Source organism: Letharia columbiana (genome assembly GCF_014066305.1).
Source record: "Letharia columbiana isolate WasteWater2 chromosome Unknown Sc0000036_s0, whole genome shotgun sequence".
NCBI classification, from domain to species: Eukaryota; Fungi; Ascomycota; class Lecanoromycetes; order Lecanorales; family Parmeliaceae; genus Letharia; species Letharia columbiana.
Genome location: NW_023501080.1, coordinates 394,578 through 412,128, shown reverse-complemented (window position 1 = coordinate 412,128; position 17,551 = coordinate 394,578). Strand labels below are relative to the sequence as shown.

General features: G+C 32.6%; 1 protein-coding gene across 1 annotated transcript; it reads left to right on the top strand.

Moving 5' to 3' along the window:
• Positions 1-330: 330 nt before the first annotated feature.
• HO173_009048 (uncharacterized protein) lies at positions 331-3,564 on the top strand (the record flags this gene model as incomplete). The annotated part of the gene is made up of 3 exons (XM_037310942.1): positions 331-785; positions 841-2,710; positions 2,761-3,564. The coding sequence occupies 3 exons, from the start codon at positions 331-333 to the stop codon at positions 3,562-3,564; spliced, it is 3,129 nt and encodes a 1,042-aa protein (XP_037162258.1).
• Positions 3,565-17,551: the final 13,987 nt, after the last annotated feature.

Here is a 17,551-nt window from a genome sequence, read left to right as displayed (position 1 = left end):
TGGGCAGACGGTTCGAAGAAGTAGACGCTTATCGCTCAATCGGAGACCCCGCCGGGACTTTGGGATTCATTGGTCCAAGCCTACTCTTTGCCTCACTCATGTAAGGCGCTGATAATGGATCCCGCGTGGATTTTCACCTTTGACGTACGTGAGGGGCAGCCTCATGCAAGTCCGTCGATCACTGCAGGCGCAACCGAGGGCCTGTGCTCCAGCTAAGCAACAACATCCTCCTCCCGAGTCTTTCAACTTCCTGACTCTTCTTACTTAAGAGTCATAATTGTTAGCAGTCTCCGTTGCGACGGCTGCCGATGCGCCATCGATCGCTTCGATATGGATCCTCTATCGGTGGCTACCTCGGTGGCAGGCGTCGCCGCCACGGGTCTCCAATTATCTCAAACAATCTACGATCTTATCTCCACATTCTACGAAGCAGAGAGAGAGATGTCGAGTATCGCAAACGATATATCACTTTTAGCTACCGTTCTCCATCAGCTAGAGGGCGTTCTCCGACGAGACTCACGAGTCTACCAACCACGCATGGTCGAAGTGGTTCACGAGATCCTAGATACTTGCGAAGATGTCTTCCAAAGCATTTCGAAGTTCATATCTGTAAGTTGTCAAGATACGAGGTCTTCTACGAGGTTCCAAAGCAAAGTACGCTGGTATTTCCAGCGACATCGCGTTAGACCATTGCAGGCCGGACTAGAATCTATGAAATCAACATTGAACGTATTGTTGCATGTCGTCCAATTGGCACGGGCTACTGAAGCAGCGAAGTTTTTCATGTAAGTCATCTGCAAACCCAGTAGTGCGCGAGTCATATTACCTAACACAGCACAGACCCAACGCCGGAACAGTCTTCACACAAGCGGACATTCGAAAGGAGAGTAGGATGCTCGTGGGAGTTGTGCTAGAAAATCGGCGAAGTATCTTGAGTCTTAAACAGATTGAAGAGGATCGCGACAGACGACAAAACTTGCGGAACATAATCGAGAATAAGCGGGATAGTGAGGGGACTGATAGCGACGTAGCTCTGGATGGCGGTGCACCAAAGACGGAGCGTAAGGCTCGTCCCACGGAAAGGACCAACATTGGTGGGTTCAGTTCAGTCGGAGGCTGGGCAGGAGGCGGTAGTGCGAACACCAGCACCCATATGGACTCCTTTCCAAAGGCTGCGAAGGATTCAGCAACAGACACGACATACAACAACAAAGAAAACAAGAAAAAGACCACTACTACCGGTTTGGACTCTGGGTTTGGGATTTGGGGCCCACGTGAAGAAGGAAATGAGGTAGAAGAAGCCGAAGAAATCAAGGCACGAGGCGAAGATGGTTGGGTGACCTTTACTACCACCACCACCACAGAAAAGGAGCACAAGAAGAACGCTTGGCTCAACGATGTTTCCAAGAATCCAGATCCGACTGTCATTGACAACGCACCGGAAAACACGGTAGCAGCGGCAGATGGCTCATGGAGCGCCTGGGGTGTCGCATCTAATGAAGACAAGGAAGCAAAGGAAAAGATGGAGGAAAGAAAGAATATCCAGAAGGGGGTGGAGGACAATGATCGTAGATCACGTGATGTGTCGCCTGACCTAAGTGTACCGGCGAGATCGTCATCACAATCCGAACATATTGTCGAAGACTACAAGGTCTCAGAAGCTGGTTCAGGTGGTAGCAGACTGATATCGGTCAATGAAAGTCCAGACTTGGTTCACGCTGATAGCGCTTCTATCAGCCAGCCAAGCCATTCAGGGATAAATTCAGACCCACAATCTCAGTCCCCTGCTTCTGTGCACTATTTTATTGCGCCCGAGATCCCACTCGCGGATGAGACTGTACATTCTCTTATGGAAGACCTTGCTATGGAGCCCAGCGGACCCCAAATTACAGCAAGTACGAAGGGACTAGACACAAAATTCGGCAAGAGCCAATGGTCACCGCCTGAAACGGAGATAGTAACACCAACCGCGCAATGGTTCCTGAGCGTTGTACCTCACGAATCGAGTGTTACAGCATTGATCGTAAGACCTCGGCCTGGAGACGCGAACCATCTCAGGACTCGAGCGGAAGAGACGGCCAAAACACTCTTGCTCAATTGGACTACTGTCGATCCCGGCGTCATTTCCGGAGAGGAGAGTTTTTGGAATTCTGGACGCTGGAATTCCACCAACGATTCCTATTTTCATCCCCACAGACCAGCAAGAGATGAGAATGTTCCAACCCAGCCATATCATGTGCCCTACCCGCATCAATCGTACCCAACGTATACACCGCAACAGTGGTATGCGCCGCCAGTATTCCCTCCACTTCCTTCCCCTCCAGTATTCACTCCACTTCCTCCCCCGCTGCCAGTAACCACTCCATCTCCTCCCCCCGAAGATAAGCAAACGGATAGTGAGGAGCTCGCTCGTTTGAAGAAGCTGATTCTAGACGAAAAGGCAGAACAAGACGAGAGGGCAGCGGCAGCGGCAGCGGCAGCAGCAGTCCCACCATCAACCGCAGCCGTCGTATCTATCGCAACAGAGGACACGTCAGAAGATGCCATGCAGCGCGAAAATAATTATACGGAAGCAGAGGACTCGATGCAGAGGCAGCAAGTGCACATTACGCCGTGGAAGGCAGAACCCTCGAGACAACAGCCGGTCATAATGAGGGATTGGCTTGGCCGGAAGTTCATCTTCCCCGTCGACATGTGCCAGACCTGGGAGGTGGGTGATCTAAATTCTTACTCGATTGTCTTGCGCTAATTCGTCCAAAGGGGCTCCATAATCTAATCCAGGAAGCTTTTGGGCATGAACTTAAACACAGGTCAATGGTCGAGAAGGGCTACTACAACATATCCCACGTTACGGGCGAAATAATCCTCCCCTCGATTTGGGAATTGTTCGTACGACCTGGTTTGGAGATCAACATGGAACTGCAGGACGTACTTGACGCAGATATAGACGACTCTGGCGGTAAAGCGATGGTGGGCGGTAGAAGAGAAAAGACTGGTCCGAAAACATTGACACCACCGCATGCACCGGAGGTGACCACGCTCGGAATCCCAATGGTCCTGCAATCTAGGAGCGACGAGGAAGCTTCTACTGACGACGTCGCAGACGATGAAGCAGACTACTCAGTTCCGGACGGAATCAGCTACGTAGAGCTGTCGGACCCTCGCTATCTGTCGATTGAAAAGGTACTTCTTGAGCAAAAGATGGCCAAAGTCGAGGCGGAAATGAAGCTCGAACGCAACAGGCGTTTCTTCCAACTCAAGCAACAGCTCATGGACCAGGGCGCTGCGATTCATGCGCGGCAGGATGCTGCTGACCATGCAGAGCAAGACAATAAGTTGGCGTGGTTGGAGAAGCAAGTCAGGGATCAAAAGGAGGTGCTTGATGGACTACCGCCACTCTTGATGACTCCGCCAAGCTCCAACGCTGGCGATTCGTTGAGCAAGAGTCCAAGCAGTCCGCAGCGGAACCCTTCCTTTGTGGCACGCCTGTTGGGTCGCATACCGTCTCGGAGTATCCGTTCCAGGGGCTCCATCCAGAGTCAGCAAATGATAACCGAGGGTTGACGGATTGGGGTACAGCAGCAAAATTGTGAACCGCTCGACCTTTATCGACATTACGAAGTCTGCATCGCGACACCCCCAGATACCGAAATTGTACTAGCTATCTCTGCTGAACCTGTGGGTAGGGATGCGTGTTTCAAGCGTGATAATGCAGGCGTGCGTTCGCGGATGGCGTGACGGAAAGACTTTCCTTGTTGTGTATGGCATCCGCCTCGAAAGTATGGACGGCGATGAGCCTGTCTAGACTCGATGTAGCATTCCCCGTTCACGTATACATGAATTCGATTCTGGCAATCGAGAACACATCCCTTTTCCCCAGGGCTAACTCGAATGGACCCTCAGACACCCCCCGCAGGCTATGTAATCACATAAGGAGACCGGGAAGACAATCTTTAAACAACGCTTTCTCTTCTGATTTTGTTCTTTTGTACCACCACTACCAGCATTCCCCGTTGGATCTCATTCAATGATAGAACGGCTGATTTCGAACGTAGAAAGTCCTGCAAACACGAACAGATTGCAGACTTGCCAGAACATGCGGATCCTAGCCATATATCCCATGGCATATCTTCCTGTCTTGTTGGGGGGGTGGGGGCTTCTCGACGATCCGCTTGCGTCAGTACGCAAGAGGTCAGAACTCGTACTACATGTGCAGGAGACTTATGTACACCACTTCACTCCACCCCAGCCTCCGCCAAGTGCCGAACCTGTATCTGACCCCGCGTCTGCCCTCAGCTACGCTATTCACAACCATCGTCATTGCATTTCCAGAACACAATCAAAACCACAGAAAGAGATACTGTTGAGAGTTGCTGCGGCACTGTGTGTCGTATCTACACCTCATAGTGGCAAACCAGTCTAGGCTTCACATGGTATAAGTAGCACACGACCCTCCGTAGCTAGTCAATCAATCAATCAATCCTACATACCTTTCCAACAGATACCATACCCTACACTTCCCGCATCTGAAATCTAGTCCGCAGCCATCGCGCTGGTATCCGTCTTCGCCAAATCCCACTCAACCCCACAGAACCTGCCTATCTAACCCGACCCTCCCACCGATCCCTCCGAGCCCCATCCCTCTTCACAACGTTCCAGCAGACTACACCCAAGCCACGGGTTCCCAATCCGCCGACGCCAGTGCCCAAATCCTCAACAACACGCTCCCCCTCTACCCCTTAGCCATCGACGGTAAAAATCTCGACGCGCTCTCTTTCGTGTTTACAGAAAATGTGACCGCCAGTTATTCCAGCCCGCTGGGCCTACTGACGCCCCTGGGCGCCGTCAAAGAGGGTCTGGAGCGATTTTTCGCGCCGGTGGATGCGCAACACGCTCATGGGACGCAGGTTGTTGAGATATCAGGCGCTTGTGAGGCTAGGAGCGTGTCGTATTTCACTGCGACGTATTTCGGGAGGGGCAAGTATTATGGAGAGGTAAGGGTTGTTGCGTTGTATCTTTTCAAATGTGCATTTCCGGGCTTCTGTCTGCTTTGATTCCTTTCCCTCCTTGCTTTCCTATCACTTGCGTCCGAGCAACGCCACTCTGTATGAGTCCAAAACGACGCGCCACTCAGTGCTTGAGAGTATAGGTCGACTATGCTTATGGACAGTATCAGGTTTTGGATGCTTGTCCCTCTTGCCTTGTTTGACGTAAAAGCTGAAGGGTCCAGGATACGTGGATTAAGCTTCTTAACGATGAGTGGAGAATCCAAACACGTAACTTGATCCATATGGTAACGCGCCAATTTTCCTATGACACGGGCGTTGTGTATCTCCGATCCGACAGACAGGATCATCGCTAGGGGTCATCCGCTGGAAATTCGTCCATCTTCACTCCTCAGACTTGACGTGATCGAGGAACCACTCAGATAGTGTGGGTCCTCGAGAAGGACAATACTTTGCAAGCAAGACAGGGGATCATGACTGGCATCGATGCAGTCTCCTTCAACTTAGACAGTAATTCTACAAGCACTTTGCTCAAACCCTTGAACTCCAATATCACTAGTAGCACTTACAGAAGTCGAAACGTTTCACCAGATTGCACTCTGGCCATTAACAATCAAGCCATTAAATAACTGTGAATAACTGTATACTTTCAAAGGAAAATCGTAATCTGGAAACATACAAAGGGGTAGGGCACCTTAAAGGGAGTCGGATCCGTTTCATTCTGCCGCCCTGCCTCGTGACGAAGTCTCTAAAAAGCCAGGGCCGCAGTAGAGAGCTATCCTAAAACGGAGAACGCAGCTTCTTAATCCGCCCTTCGGCGAGTAAATGGCTCTGAGAACACGGCAAGACTGGAGGGGATCCCTTGGGAGCGCGGCACGTATCACCAATTTTCGCTCTCCTTGCCTAAGTCATTGACGCGATGTTGATATAGGACCGCCATAGGTTTACAACGACTGCCTACAAGGCAAGGATAAAAGGCGGTCCACCGCACCACCCGCATTGTCTCCGCAAAGTGGGTCCGATCAAGCTGCTGCTGCAGGGGCTGCAGAGAATAACTCACCGTTTTTTTTTTTTTTTTTTTTTTTTTTTTTTTTTAAATTTTTTTTTCCCCCCCTTTTTAAAAAAGTTTCCCACACCTCCCAGCAGCGAGCGTGAGTAGCTACTGCTGAGGTTTGAAATGTCGACTCTGTGAAGACGACCGCCGTGGCGCCCCGCTTTTCAATGCTTACCTTTGCTGAAACCGACCGCCAGAGTGCGGAATAAAACATGCTCGAATCCTCAAAGGGGCAATGCTCACCTGCGATGGGTACTGTTGTACAGTGAGCGACCCCCACCACCGCCATCTCGGCAGAATTCCTACTATACCTATCGGAGATATCGCTCCCATTCATCTACCACGACACCTCTCGCGAAGTACGAGCAAGACTCTGAACGCGACAAAATGGCCCATCACCACCGCAGCGACATGATTGAGGCTGGGTGCTTGTTCTTCGTTGCCGTGTCAATTTGGGTGACTGTCTTGCGGATGATCTCGAGGATTGAACCACCAAGGGGGCTCTGGTGGGATGACTGGTTGGATTCTCGCAGCATCGGTAAGCGGCTTCTCTTGCTCGAGTCCGTCATTACCGATACCCACTACAACACTCTCGGACTGCAAGAAAGGGCCAGAAAGCGGCACTCGGGAAGCTGTTGGCACAGTCGAAACGTTACGTATGGGGAGACACAGCTTTGCAGTTGAGGCCGGGTGTTTTCGGTGCTGTTTAGAGACTCAGTAATTGCTCAAGTTTGGGGAGCGCCGACCATGTTCCTGCGTTTGCTTCTTATTTGATACTTCTTATCTTCAGGAACGGTGGAGTCAATTCAGGGTCCGTCACGCCCCAAAATAGTCACGAGGTCTCTGCTTATAAGAATCACCACGTGGTGGGCAAAGAGATGGACTTAGAGTCCTAGAAGCCGACGGCCGACGAAACAGCCAATATTCTGGTGAGCAGAAGTGTGAATGTCGTCTCCAACACAGGCAGTGAGGAACCCAGGGTTGGAGCCGAATATATATAAAACTCTGATGGTGAGGCAGAAGTCTCGGCCGAGAATCTGTCTCTTGATCACAGGCTACAGAGTCATCAGACTGACAGCTCACGCCGGTGGAGCCATCCAGTACTGTGCATTTCATATAAAGCTTTTGCTAACGAAGTCACGAGTCGAAATCTCACACCAATTTCTGGCGGTTCCTAGGAGCGACATTCCTCCAAGAACAGGATATCGTGCAAACTCACGGAGTGCGCAACGGGGTCCGCAGCTGCCGCAAGCTCAGAGACCAGCTTCATTTCGCCAGCTGGTCCAATACTTTTGTCGTTCAGATCAGTAGTAACACCCAAGCATGGCATGGTAGCGAACCCAAAATGTCGTGGCTCTTTCAACAACAAGGCCAGTTCGCTGGCTCGTTCAAGGGTCGCTTTGCGTCTAATATCATCTACATCATCATTGGCGAAGTACATCGACATCTTTTCTCTACAGAGACTCGCGTCGGCGCATATCCTTGCTTGGAGAGAGAACCAAGATTGGAGCCTTCATCGTTGTAGCCGATAGACGTCTCGTTGATCCAGACGTTGACTAGTGACGAATGATCAACATCCGCAAACTGCAAGGAAGTCATGGCAGCTGAGGCTATGGTCGTGTAATGGGAAGTGGCGAAACTGTCCTGGATGGTATTTTGTGCCGATGGCAATGCGACAGCTGTATATTGCAAGAGCCTCTTAAATGTTGCGCGTTAATCAAGTTGGCCAATACGTCTCTTGTGATAATACTACTACTCTCCTGTGGCAGCAAACAGTATAGACTGTCGTTTTGATAGCGAAGGCGATCTAAGAGCATGTCAAAGCCACTTTTATCCTTGATGGCCCACTGAAAGTTCTTGCGTATTGAGATCGAGACCTAGACACGGCGGCTTCGATCGTGCGTTGTTTTCAGAGTTTCCGATAGTCCTGGACGATCACCGCTAGGGACCGATCCATGTCGTGAGCGCTGTGGAAGTAGGGGCTGCATGGGCTCATTTGTCCACGTGATTCTCATCTGGGGCACTTCTTTCTTCGAGTGGTTCATTATAGTTGCAGACCATGTTTAGATCTGAGGCTATCAACATCGGTCAGGGTTTCTTCGATGCAGCGAGAGCCTGCATTACGGTCTGATACAGCGCATTGTTTTCTCCGAGACGGTCGTCGAGTTCCCTTGCCTTACCCTCTGTCGGCTTTGCGACATGCCTAATCCCTACGCTATGACCCTACTGTATGAGCATGCGCTCTTCCATCAGTGACTTTGCCACTAGTTGTGCAGAGACATTGGCGAGGCTTCTCGTGGTCGAGTACAATCCATACGCCTGATCGGAAAGCTTGCTTTCTCAATGCTCAAGACTTGAAATCTCAAATGGCTTCTACGCTAAGATGCTAGTGACCAATCAGATCATCGGATTTCGCGATCTCTAGTCTAAAATACACCTTATTTCTTCGATTTCGATCTAAACGCGGGTACAGGCGGGTACGTCCAAAAGAGGATGCTGGAAAAGAACTTCAAAATGCTTAAATCTACCTTTTTTGATTTCTTTTCTTTTATCAAAATACAATAATAAAATAAGTTTATAGAGTTATAGAGTTAGTTATATACTTTCGAATAAAAAAGCGTAGACGAAATTTGATAAAGTATTCGTAAAGATATATTAAAAACTAGTATATTATAACGTCTCTCTTAATTCTTAGAGTTAAATTTCTTAAAATCTCTTAAATTCTTTAAAGCTCTTTAAAAGCTCTTCGAGAGCTTATATAAAAAAAAAAAAAAAAAAAAAAAAAAAAAAAAATTTAAAAAAAAAAAAAAAATTTTATTTTTTTTTTTTTTTTTTTTTAAAAAATTTTTAAAAAAATTATAAAAACCTTTTGAAAAGTTTATTTAAATATTAGATATGTAATATATACGAAGTAGAACGAACGAATTAATACTTTAAAATCTCTTCGAGATTAGATTCTAAATATAGTATAAATTCAAATAACTAAAAAATATAATAATTAAGATACGCGAGAGTTATATTTTAATACTCTTCTATAATTATACTTCTAGTTTATTTAATAAGAAATAAAGCTATATATAACTTCTAATAATAGACTATTCTAGTCTTTAATAATAATAAGCTATTTTAGTCTTAATAATAGACTATTTTAATCTTAATAATAATAGATTATTTTAGTCTTCGATAATAATAGACTATTTTAGTCTTAATAATAGACTATTTTAGTCGTAATAATAATAGATTATTTTAGCTATAATAATAATAGATTATTTTAATTATAATAATAATAGATTATTTTAATTATAATAATAATAGATTATTTTAACTATAATAATAGATTATTTTAATTATAATAGTAGATTATTTTAATTATAATAATAAGTTATTTTAGTTATAATAATAATAAATTATTTTAATCTTAATAAATAAATTATTTTAGTTATAATAATAATAAACTATTTTAATTATAATAATAGACTATTTTAATTATAATAATAAGCTATTTTAATTATAATAATAAATTATTTTAATCTTAATAAATAAATTATTTTAATCTTAATAAATAGACTATTTTAATTTTAATATATATATTATCTTAATATAATATATCTTTTTAACGTAATACTTATTTTAAAATAATATAATATATTTTTAAAATATAATACTCTTTTTAGATAATAAAAGTAAGATATAATACTTTATCTCGAAGTAATATAACTATTTTATATAGAACTTATATATTATACTAGTATATATCTCTATTATCTATAATTCTTCGCGATATTTCTCTTTATTATTATTTTATTCTTTTTATTTTATAGCTCGCCCGTTAATATAATAAAGATTCTTTATAATAATAAGATTTTTTTTATAATAATAAGAATTCTTTATAATAATATAACGACGTAATTATAACTCTATATCTAAATTAGTTTTATAGAAAGCTAGTATTATAATAACTTAGTTTATATACTCTTAAATAACTTAAATAATAAATTAAAAATAGTATATTAGAATATAATAATAGTAAGATATAATAATAGAATAAGATATAGTAGTAGAATAAGATATAATAGTAGAATAAAATATTAATATATATAAAAGAATAAGATAGAGCTAAATTAGAAAATCTTAAATTTATATATATAGTTAATTATTAATTTAGAGTTACTACGCTCTTTAATTAGATTAACTAAGTTATTATAGATAAATAAATTAGCATTTATAATTATTAAAATCTCGTCCTTCCGCGTCTCCCTTATTAAAAATAGATATACGTTATTCACAATAGGAATAACTTTTTTATTTTCTATTAAAATTTTGAATTTTTTTTTCAAGTTATAAAGCGTTATTTACGCTTTCCAAATTTTTAAGAATTCTAAAATTTGGCTCTATAATTATTAATAAGTAAGGAATCTAAATATCGCTTATTAAAGTTCGCTTATTAAAGTTCGCTTATTAAAGATCGCTTATCTATTTACTTAATAGCCCTAATTAAAAAAAAAATTATGAATTTAATTTATAGATCTTTACTCGTAGTAGAATAATATAATAGTAGCGAGATATAATAATAGCGTTAGAATCGAGCTTATAATCTATTAAAATATTAGATATATAATATATAAAACGAATAAATTAATACTTTAAAATCTCTTCGAGATTAGATTTTAAATATAATATAAATCTAGATAATTAAAATACGCGAAGGTTAAAAATATAGTAGCTAAGATACGCGGAGGTTATATTTTAATAGAATTCGAGAGTATTAGATTTAATATATTATAAATCTTAATATTACTTATATTAAAACGTCGATATTATATATTCTATATTAGAGTTTTTTTTAGAATTTAATTTTAATAATATATCTTATATATCTAAGGGCTTAACGAATATAGATCTACTTTATATATCTTAAAGTTTTAATATTTTTTAGAGATTAGTTTTATTATTAAATATATTATTAAACTTTATAACGATATTATATCTTTTATAGTCTATATCCGCTAATTAATCGCTAATAAACTATATTTTTATAATTTTAATCTCTCTATCTTTTAAAAAAAAAGATTTATTATTATTATAATATTAGATTTATTTTTAAATCGTATAATAAATAATAAATATAATATCGATAGTCGCTATAGCGTTAATAATTAATTTAAAAATTTCTTATTAATTAAAATATCTTATCGTAAAATAATATATTATAATTATTAGAGTTAAAAATTATTATTTAAAATAAGAATAAGAATTAATTATATTAAAGACTTATAATTATAAGCTTTATAATATTAGCTTATTATCTATAATTAGAAAAAACTTATTTATATTAATTATTATTATATTTTTAACGAATATACTAATTAAAACGAAAATATTTTATTTTAAAAAAATATATTTTTATAAGAATATTAATAAGAGAGAGTATTTATATTAATTTCGCGAAGTTAAAATTAAGTTTCTTATAAGTCTTAAATATTTTACTATTAATTAAATTAGAATTATTTATTATATATAATTTTTAGAAAATAATTTTAATATTTAATAATATAAGTATTATTAAATCTATAATCTAAGAGAAATAATTTTTATTTTTATTTTATTTTTTTAAATAATTAATATATATAATAGAATAAAATAGAGCTAAGTTTAAAAATCTTAAATTTATATATATAGTTAATTATAAATTTAAATTCTCTACGCTTTTTAACTAGATCGACTAAGTTATCGCGAATAAATAAATTAGCGTTCGTAATTATTAAAATCTCTTATTCTACTTCTAACCCTCTAATAACTTTACTATTTTCTTTTAAAAATTTTAAGATTATTTTTTTAAATTATAGAGCGAAGATTACGCTTTTTAATAGCGTAATAATTTTAAATCTTTAATCTTATAATTATTAAAGAATAAGAATCTTAAATATTAACTATTAAATATTGACTATTAAAGTTTACTTATTAAACTTCGCTTAATAGTCGAATAGTCTTAATTAGATATATATTATTTAATTTTAAAATAACTTTTTTATTCTCTATTAAATTTTTAAGATTTTTTATTTAAATTATAGATCGTAATATAAGCTTTTAGATAAATAAAAATTACTAAAATTAATCTTAGAGATATTTAAAAGTAAGAAATTTAAATATCGCTTACTAAAGATCGCTTATTAAAATTTTCGACGATAGCTCTAATTTAAAAAAACGATTATGAATTTAATTTATAGATCTTTACTCGTTTCTATTTAATTTAATTATAAATCTAATAAATCGTTATCTTTTTATTTATAAAAAATAAGAGAAAATTAAATATCGCTTTAATTAGAAGATATTTATTTTTAAAATCTATTTAGAGAAATTAAAGATTTATTTATTTTTATTTTCTAAGAAATATTAAGTTAATTTCTTTTTAGCTAAGCTTAGATTAGAGCTTAAAAGTAAAATTCTAAATATTAATAATATATCGAGATAATAGAAAGAAATTCTTATTTAGATTATTATATAAAAAAAGATTTTAGAATATATACGCTTTAGCGATAATTCTTATTTAAAGTTTTTAAGAAGATTTATTAAGAATAAGCTTTTAAAAAAGTAAATTTTAAAGTTTAAATTAGCTTTAAATAATAGCGCTAAAATAATACGTATTTAAGAGAATAGCGTAAAATATAAAATCGAATTCTTTAATTCTAATTATAAGAAGAATAATTATTTTTATTATAATAAATAGAATTATTAAATATTTAAATATCTAAATCTCGATAAATTATTTATCGCTAATATTAATATAATATTAATAAAAAAAGATTAGATCTTATAATCGTCTTAGAAGTAAGATAAAAAAAAAATTAATAGAGATAATTTCTTCTATTTTTATAAAGAGATAAATAAAGCTTTAAGACGAATAGAGATAACTTATTACTTTACTCGATATTAAAATATATTAATATATATAAAAGAATAAGATAGAGCTAAATTAGAAAATCTTAAATTTATATATATAGTTAATTATAAATTTAAATTCTCTATACTTTTTAATTAGATCGACTAACTTATCGCGAATAAATAAATTAGCGTTCGTAATTATTAAAAAAATAGATATACGTTATTAACGTATAGAATAACTTTTTTATTTTCTATTAAATTTTTAAGATTTTTTTTTAAATTATAGAATAAAATATAGGCTTTTAGATAAAAAAAAGAATTTCTAAATTTAGTATTATAATTATTAAAGCGTAAGAAATTTAAATATTACTTATTATACTTCGCTTATTAAACTTCGCTTATTAAAGTTCGCTCGATAGTCTTAATAAAAAAATAGATATATATTATTTAATTTTAGAATAACTTTTTTATTTTCTATTAAAATTTTAAGATTTTTCTTTTAAATTATAGAACGTAATATAAGCTTTTAGATAAGAAAAGAATTTCTAAATTAAGTCTAATAAATATTTAAAGATAAGAAGTTTAAATATCGCTTATTAAAGATCGCTTATTAAGTTTACTCGATAGCTCTAATCTAAAATAAATTTATAAATTTAATTTATAGATCTTTACTCGTATTAATTTAATTTTATAAAAATTATATTTTAATAGAATTTAAAGTCTTATAATATTATTTTATTATAATCGAAAGTATTAAATAATTAAAGTATATATTATTATAATATATATTAGCTAGATTATTAATTAGTAGATAGTTAGAATTAGAATAAAAAGTATAATATACTCTTTTATACTATTAATTAAAAAGATTTTAATATTATATTAAATATATTTAAATTAAATTAATTATAAATATTATTAAATCTAGCGATAAAGTAGTAGTAATTTAAGATTAATATTAATAAATTAAAAAATAAAAATTTATTAAATTTATTTAAATTATTAAAGAAAAGTTAAATATATTTATAATCGTATACGCTATAATAACGCGAAGTAAATTAAAAAATAAGCGTAATTTAAAGCTCTCTTAAAAGTTATTAAAATTTAATAATTTTTTTTTTAATATAAAAGTAAAAATCTTATTTTCGTTTAAGTAGAGAGATTATATTATTAAGATTAAAAGTAATATAAAATTATTATATAGTTTTTTATATAATTTATCTTAAATAAAATTAACGAAGTTATAATAATATTTAAAGAATTTTCTTTAAAAAGATTAAATTCGCTATTCGACTTTCTTAATTAAAGTATTAATTTTTTTTATTTCTAAAAAGAATAAATAACTTTATTTTTATATTAATTATTAAAAATTAATATTCGCTACTTCTAATTATTAAGATTCTAAATTATTTATATAAGTTTAAAATCTTTATAAAGCTAGACTTTAAGAATATCTATTATTAAATTTAAATTAAAAAAGATAATAAGTAGAAAATAACGTTTTATAATTATTATAATTACTTTAAATATTTAATTATATCTTTTAAACTCGCTAATATATTAATAACTTTTTAAATATATATTAATAGAGTTTTTATAGATTTAATAGATTTAATATTCTAATTTATAATATTAATTTAATAAAGTATTTATTAAAACTAGTATAGAGATATATTATATAAGTAAGATAGAATAGAATAATAGAATTATCGAATTATATAGATAAAAAGAAGATATAATATAATAGAAGATATCTTCGTTAAGACTCGCTAGCTATAGATTTAAAAGCTAAATAGTATATTAAAAATACGCTTATAATAGTACTTTCTTCTCTTAAAGAGCTATAGTCTCTATAGCTAATAAATCGAAGATATAAATCTATTATTTATCTTATATCTTTAAATATTTATAGTTCGTATAGATCTTAATTAAAGATAATTAAGATTTTAAAGATATAATTATATCTTATCTACGTATTAATAAAATTCTCTAAATTCTTCTTTTATCTAGTCTACTTATTATAGATATTCGAAAGAATTAAATAACTTTATTATATATATATATATTATACTCGCTAAAAATCTATAAAAATAAAGAACTTTTTATTATTCGAGATTTTTAATATAGTATTTTTTTTTTAATAACGATAGTAGTAGTAATAGACTTCGTATAGATTCTCGTATTAATTTCGTTATTAGCTAGAGATATAGCGAGTATAGAAAACTTAATTTAAAGAAAATCGATAAAAAAATAAATAAGTAATAATTATAATTATTTTAGTAATTTATAATAACTCTTAAATCGATATTTTAGAATAAAGAATATTAATAAAATAATATAATATAATTAATCGAGATCTCTCGAATCGAATCGAGTCGTAAACGCTAAAATTCTAAATTAATATTAAATAATTCTAGTATAAGTTTCTTTATAAGATATTATTTAGTCGATAACGATTAAGATTATTAATAACGATAATAAGATTTATAAATAACGTATTATAATTTAAAAAGATCTTTATATATATAATAATAAGAAGAGCTCGATTAATAGATTTAATATAAGATACTATTAAGTAATATAAATCTACGAAGTCGATTTACGAATATAAAAAAATAAGATTATTCTAAAGATATCGAATAATTTTAATTTATTTAAAAATAAGATATCTAAGATATTATTAAGCGATATACTAATTTTAAATATTTTTATCTATTATATTTATATAATTATATCTATTATCTATATTTCTTTAAATTAGAATAAGAAATAATAGTATATTTATTATATAATTTACTTATATTCTCGAGTTTTATCTTAATATACTATTTAATAAATATCTTTACTTTCTTATTTATTAATTATTTTATATATATAAAATTACGATATTCTAATATAATAAGATATTTCTTTAAATCTAATAATATTTACTTTCTTTTATATATAATATATTTATTCTAAAGACGAAGATTTATCTTATTTCTTAAATCGATTATAAGATCTAATTAAATAATATTAATCTAATATTCTTTATTACTATACTTTTATATATATATAATATATTTTATAAACTCTATATAGTACTTAAAAAATAATTAATTATTATATCTTCTAAAGATTAAATAGTTATAAATATTTTTTTATTAAATAATATCTAATAGACTTTTATAAAGATTACTTAGTTAATTTAGAAGGTCGTTAATTAAGAGATAAGGATTTTTTATAGTTATTCGACGTCTAGATATTATATACTTAATAGTCTTTTCTCTAAAACGCGATATAATATAGTTTAATTAAAAAGCGTTAATAGAAAAGTAATTTTTATTAAGACTAAGTTTATTTATAATTCTTATTTTTTAATTCTCGAATTTAGATCTATTAATATTATTAAATAATAATAAATTTAATAATTATAAATTAAGTAATTATCTAACTAGCTATAATAAGATTAATCGATATTAATATAATCTTAATATTTCGAAATCTCGTAATATAGATAAAGATAGAAATATTAGTCGAGTTTTTAATCTATATCTCTTTTTATTATTTTAATATCTTCTATAAAGAAAAAGAAGCTAAGATATTAAGCGAATTTTAATCTTAGATCTTTTTTAAATAACTTAATATCTTATAATATCGCTAATAAAGATTTTTAATAGATAGAGATCGCTATATATATAATATACGAAGTTATAATAAGTTTAAAGATAAATATTTTTTATATAGATTTTTATATATAAGATATAGCTAATTATAATATATAGAAAATTATAATCTAGAAAAAGAGAAAGCGTTCTTATAACGATAATATAAAGAGTAATATTTTAATACTAATATAAATAAATTTAAAGAATTTATAATATATTAAATATAAATAAAAATAAAGTAAAGAAGATAGATATAAAAATAGCGATTTTAATTAGACTTTCTTATCGAGAAATTATAAATATCGAATAATATCTTTATTAAGTAAAATAAAGAGATCTCTAATACTTCGATATTATAAAGATATATACGAGTTAAGAAAGATAATAGATCTCTATATTAAGAGTTAAAGTTTCGCGAAGATTTATAATATTTATTTCTTAATTAATTAAGTTATTATAAAGACTATAAATATTCTAAATAGTATTTTTTCGAATAATAGAAAGTTTATCGAGAGTATATTAGTCGATAATAGACTTTTTACGGAGAATAAAGTAGAGAAGAATTTCTTATATTCGATATAGAGAACTCGTTTTTTAATAAATTAAGCTATTATTAATAATATAAGTTATTTAATATAAATTCTTTCGAATAATATAGATATCTAATAGTTTAAATATATAATAAGACTTTTATATAATAGAAATATCTAATATTTTCTTTATTAAGCTTTATCGCTTATTTTAAATAAAAAGTAAAAAATATTTATTAATTCTCTTCGTTAAGCTAAGAAAGTATAAAGAAGTCTTATTATAATTATTACGAATTAATTCTTTATACTCGATATACCTTTCTTATTAAATCTTAGCGCGTCTTTTCTTTATATATATATATCTATAGATTATATAGATTAATAGAATAACTTTATATTATATTAATATTATAATATTAAAAGTTATTTCTT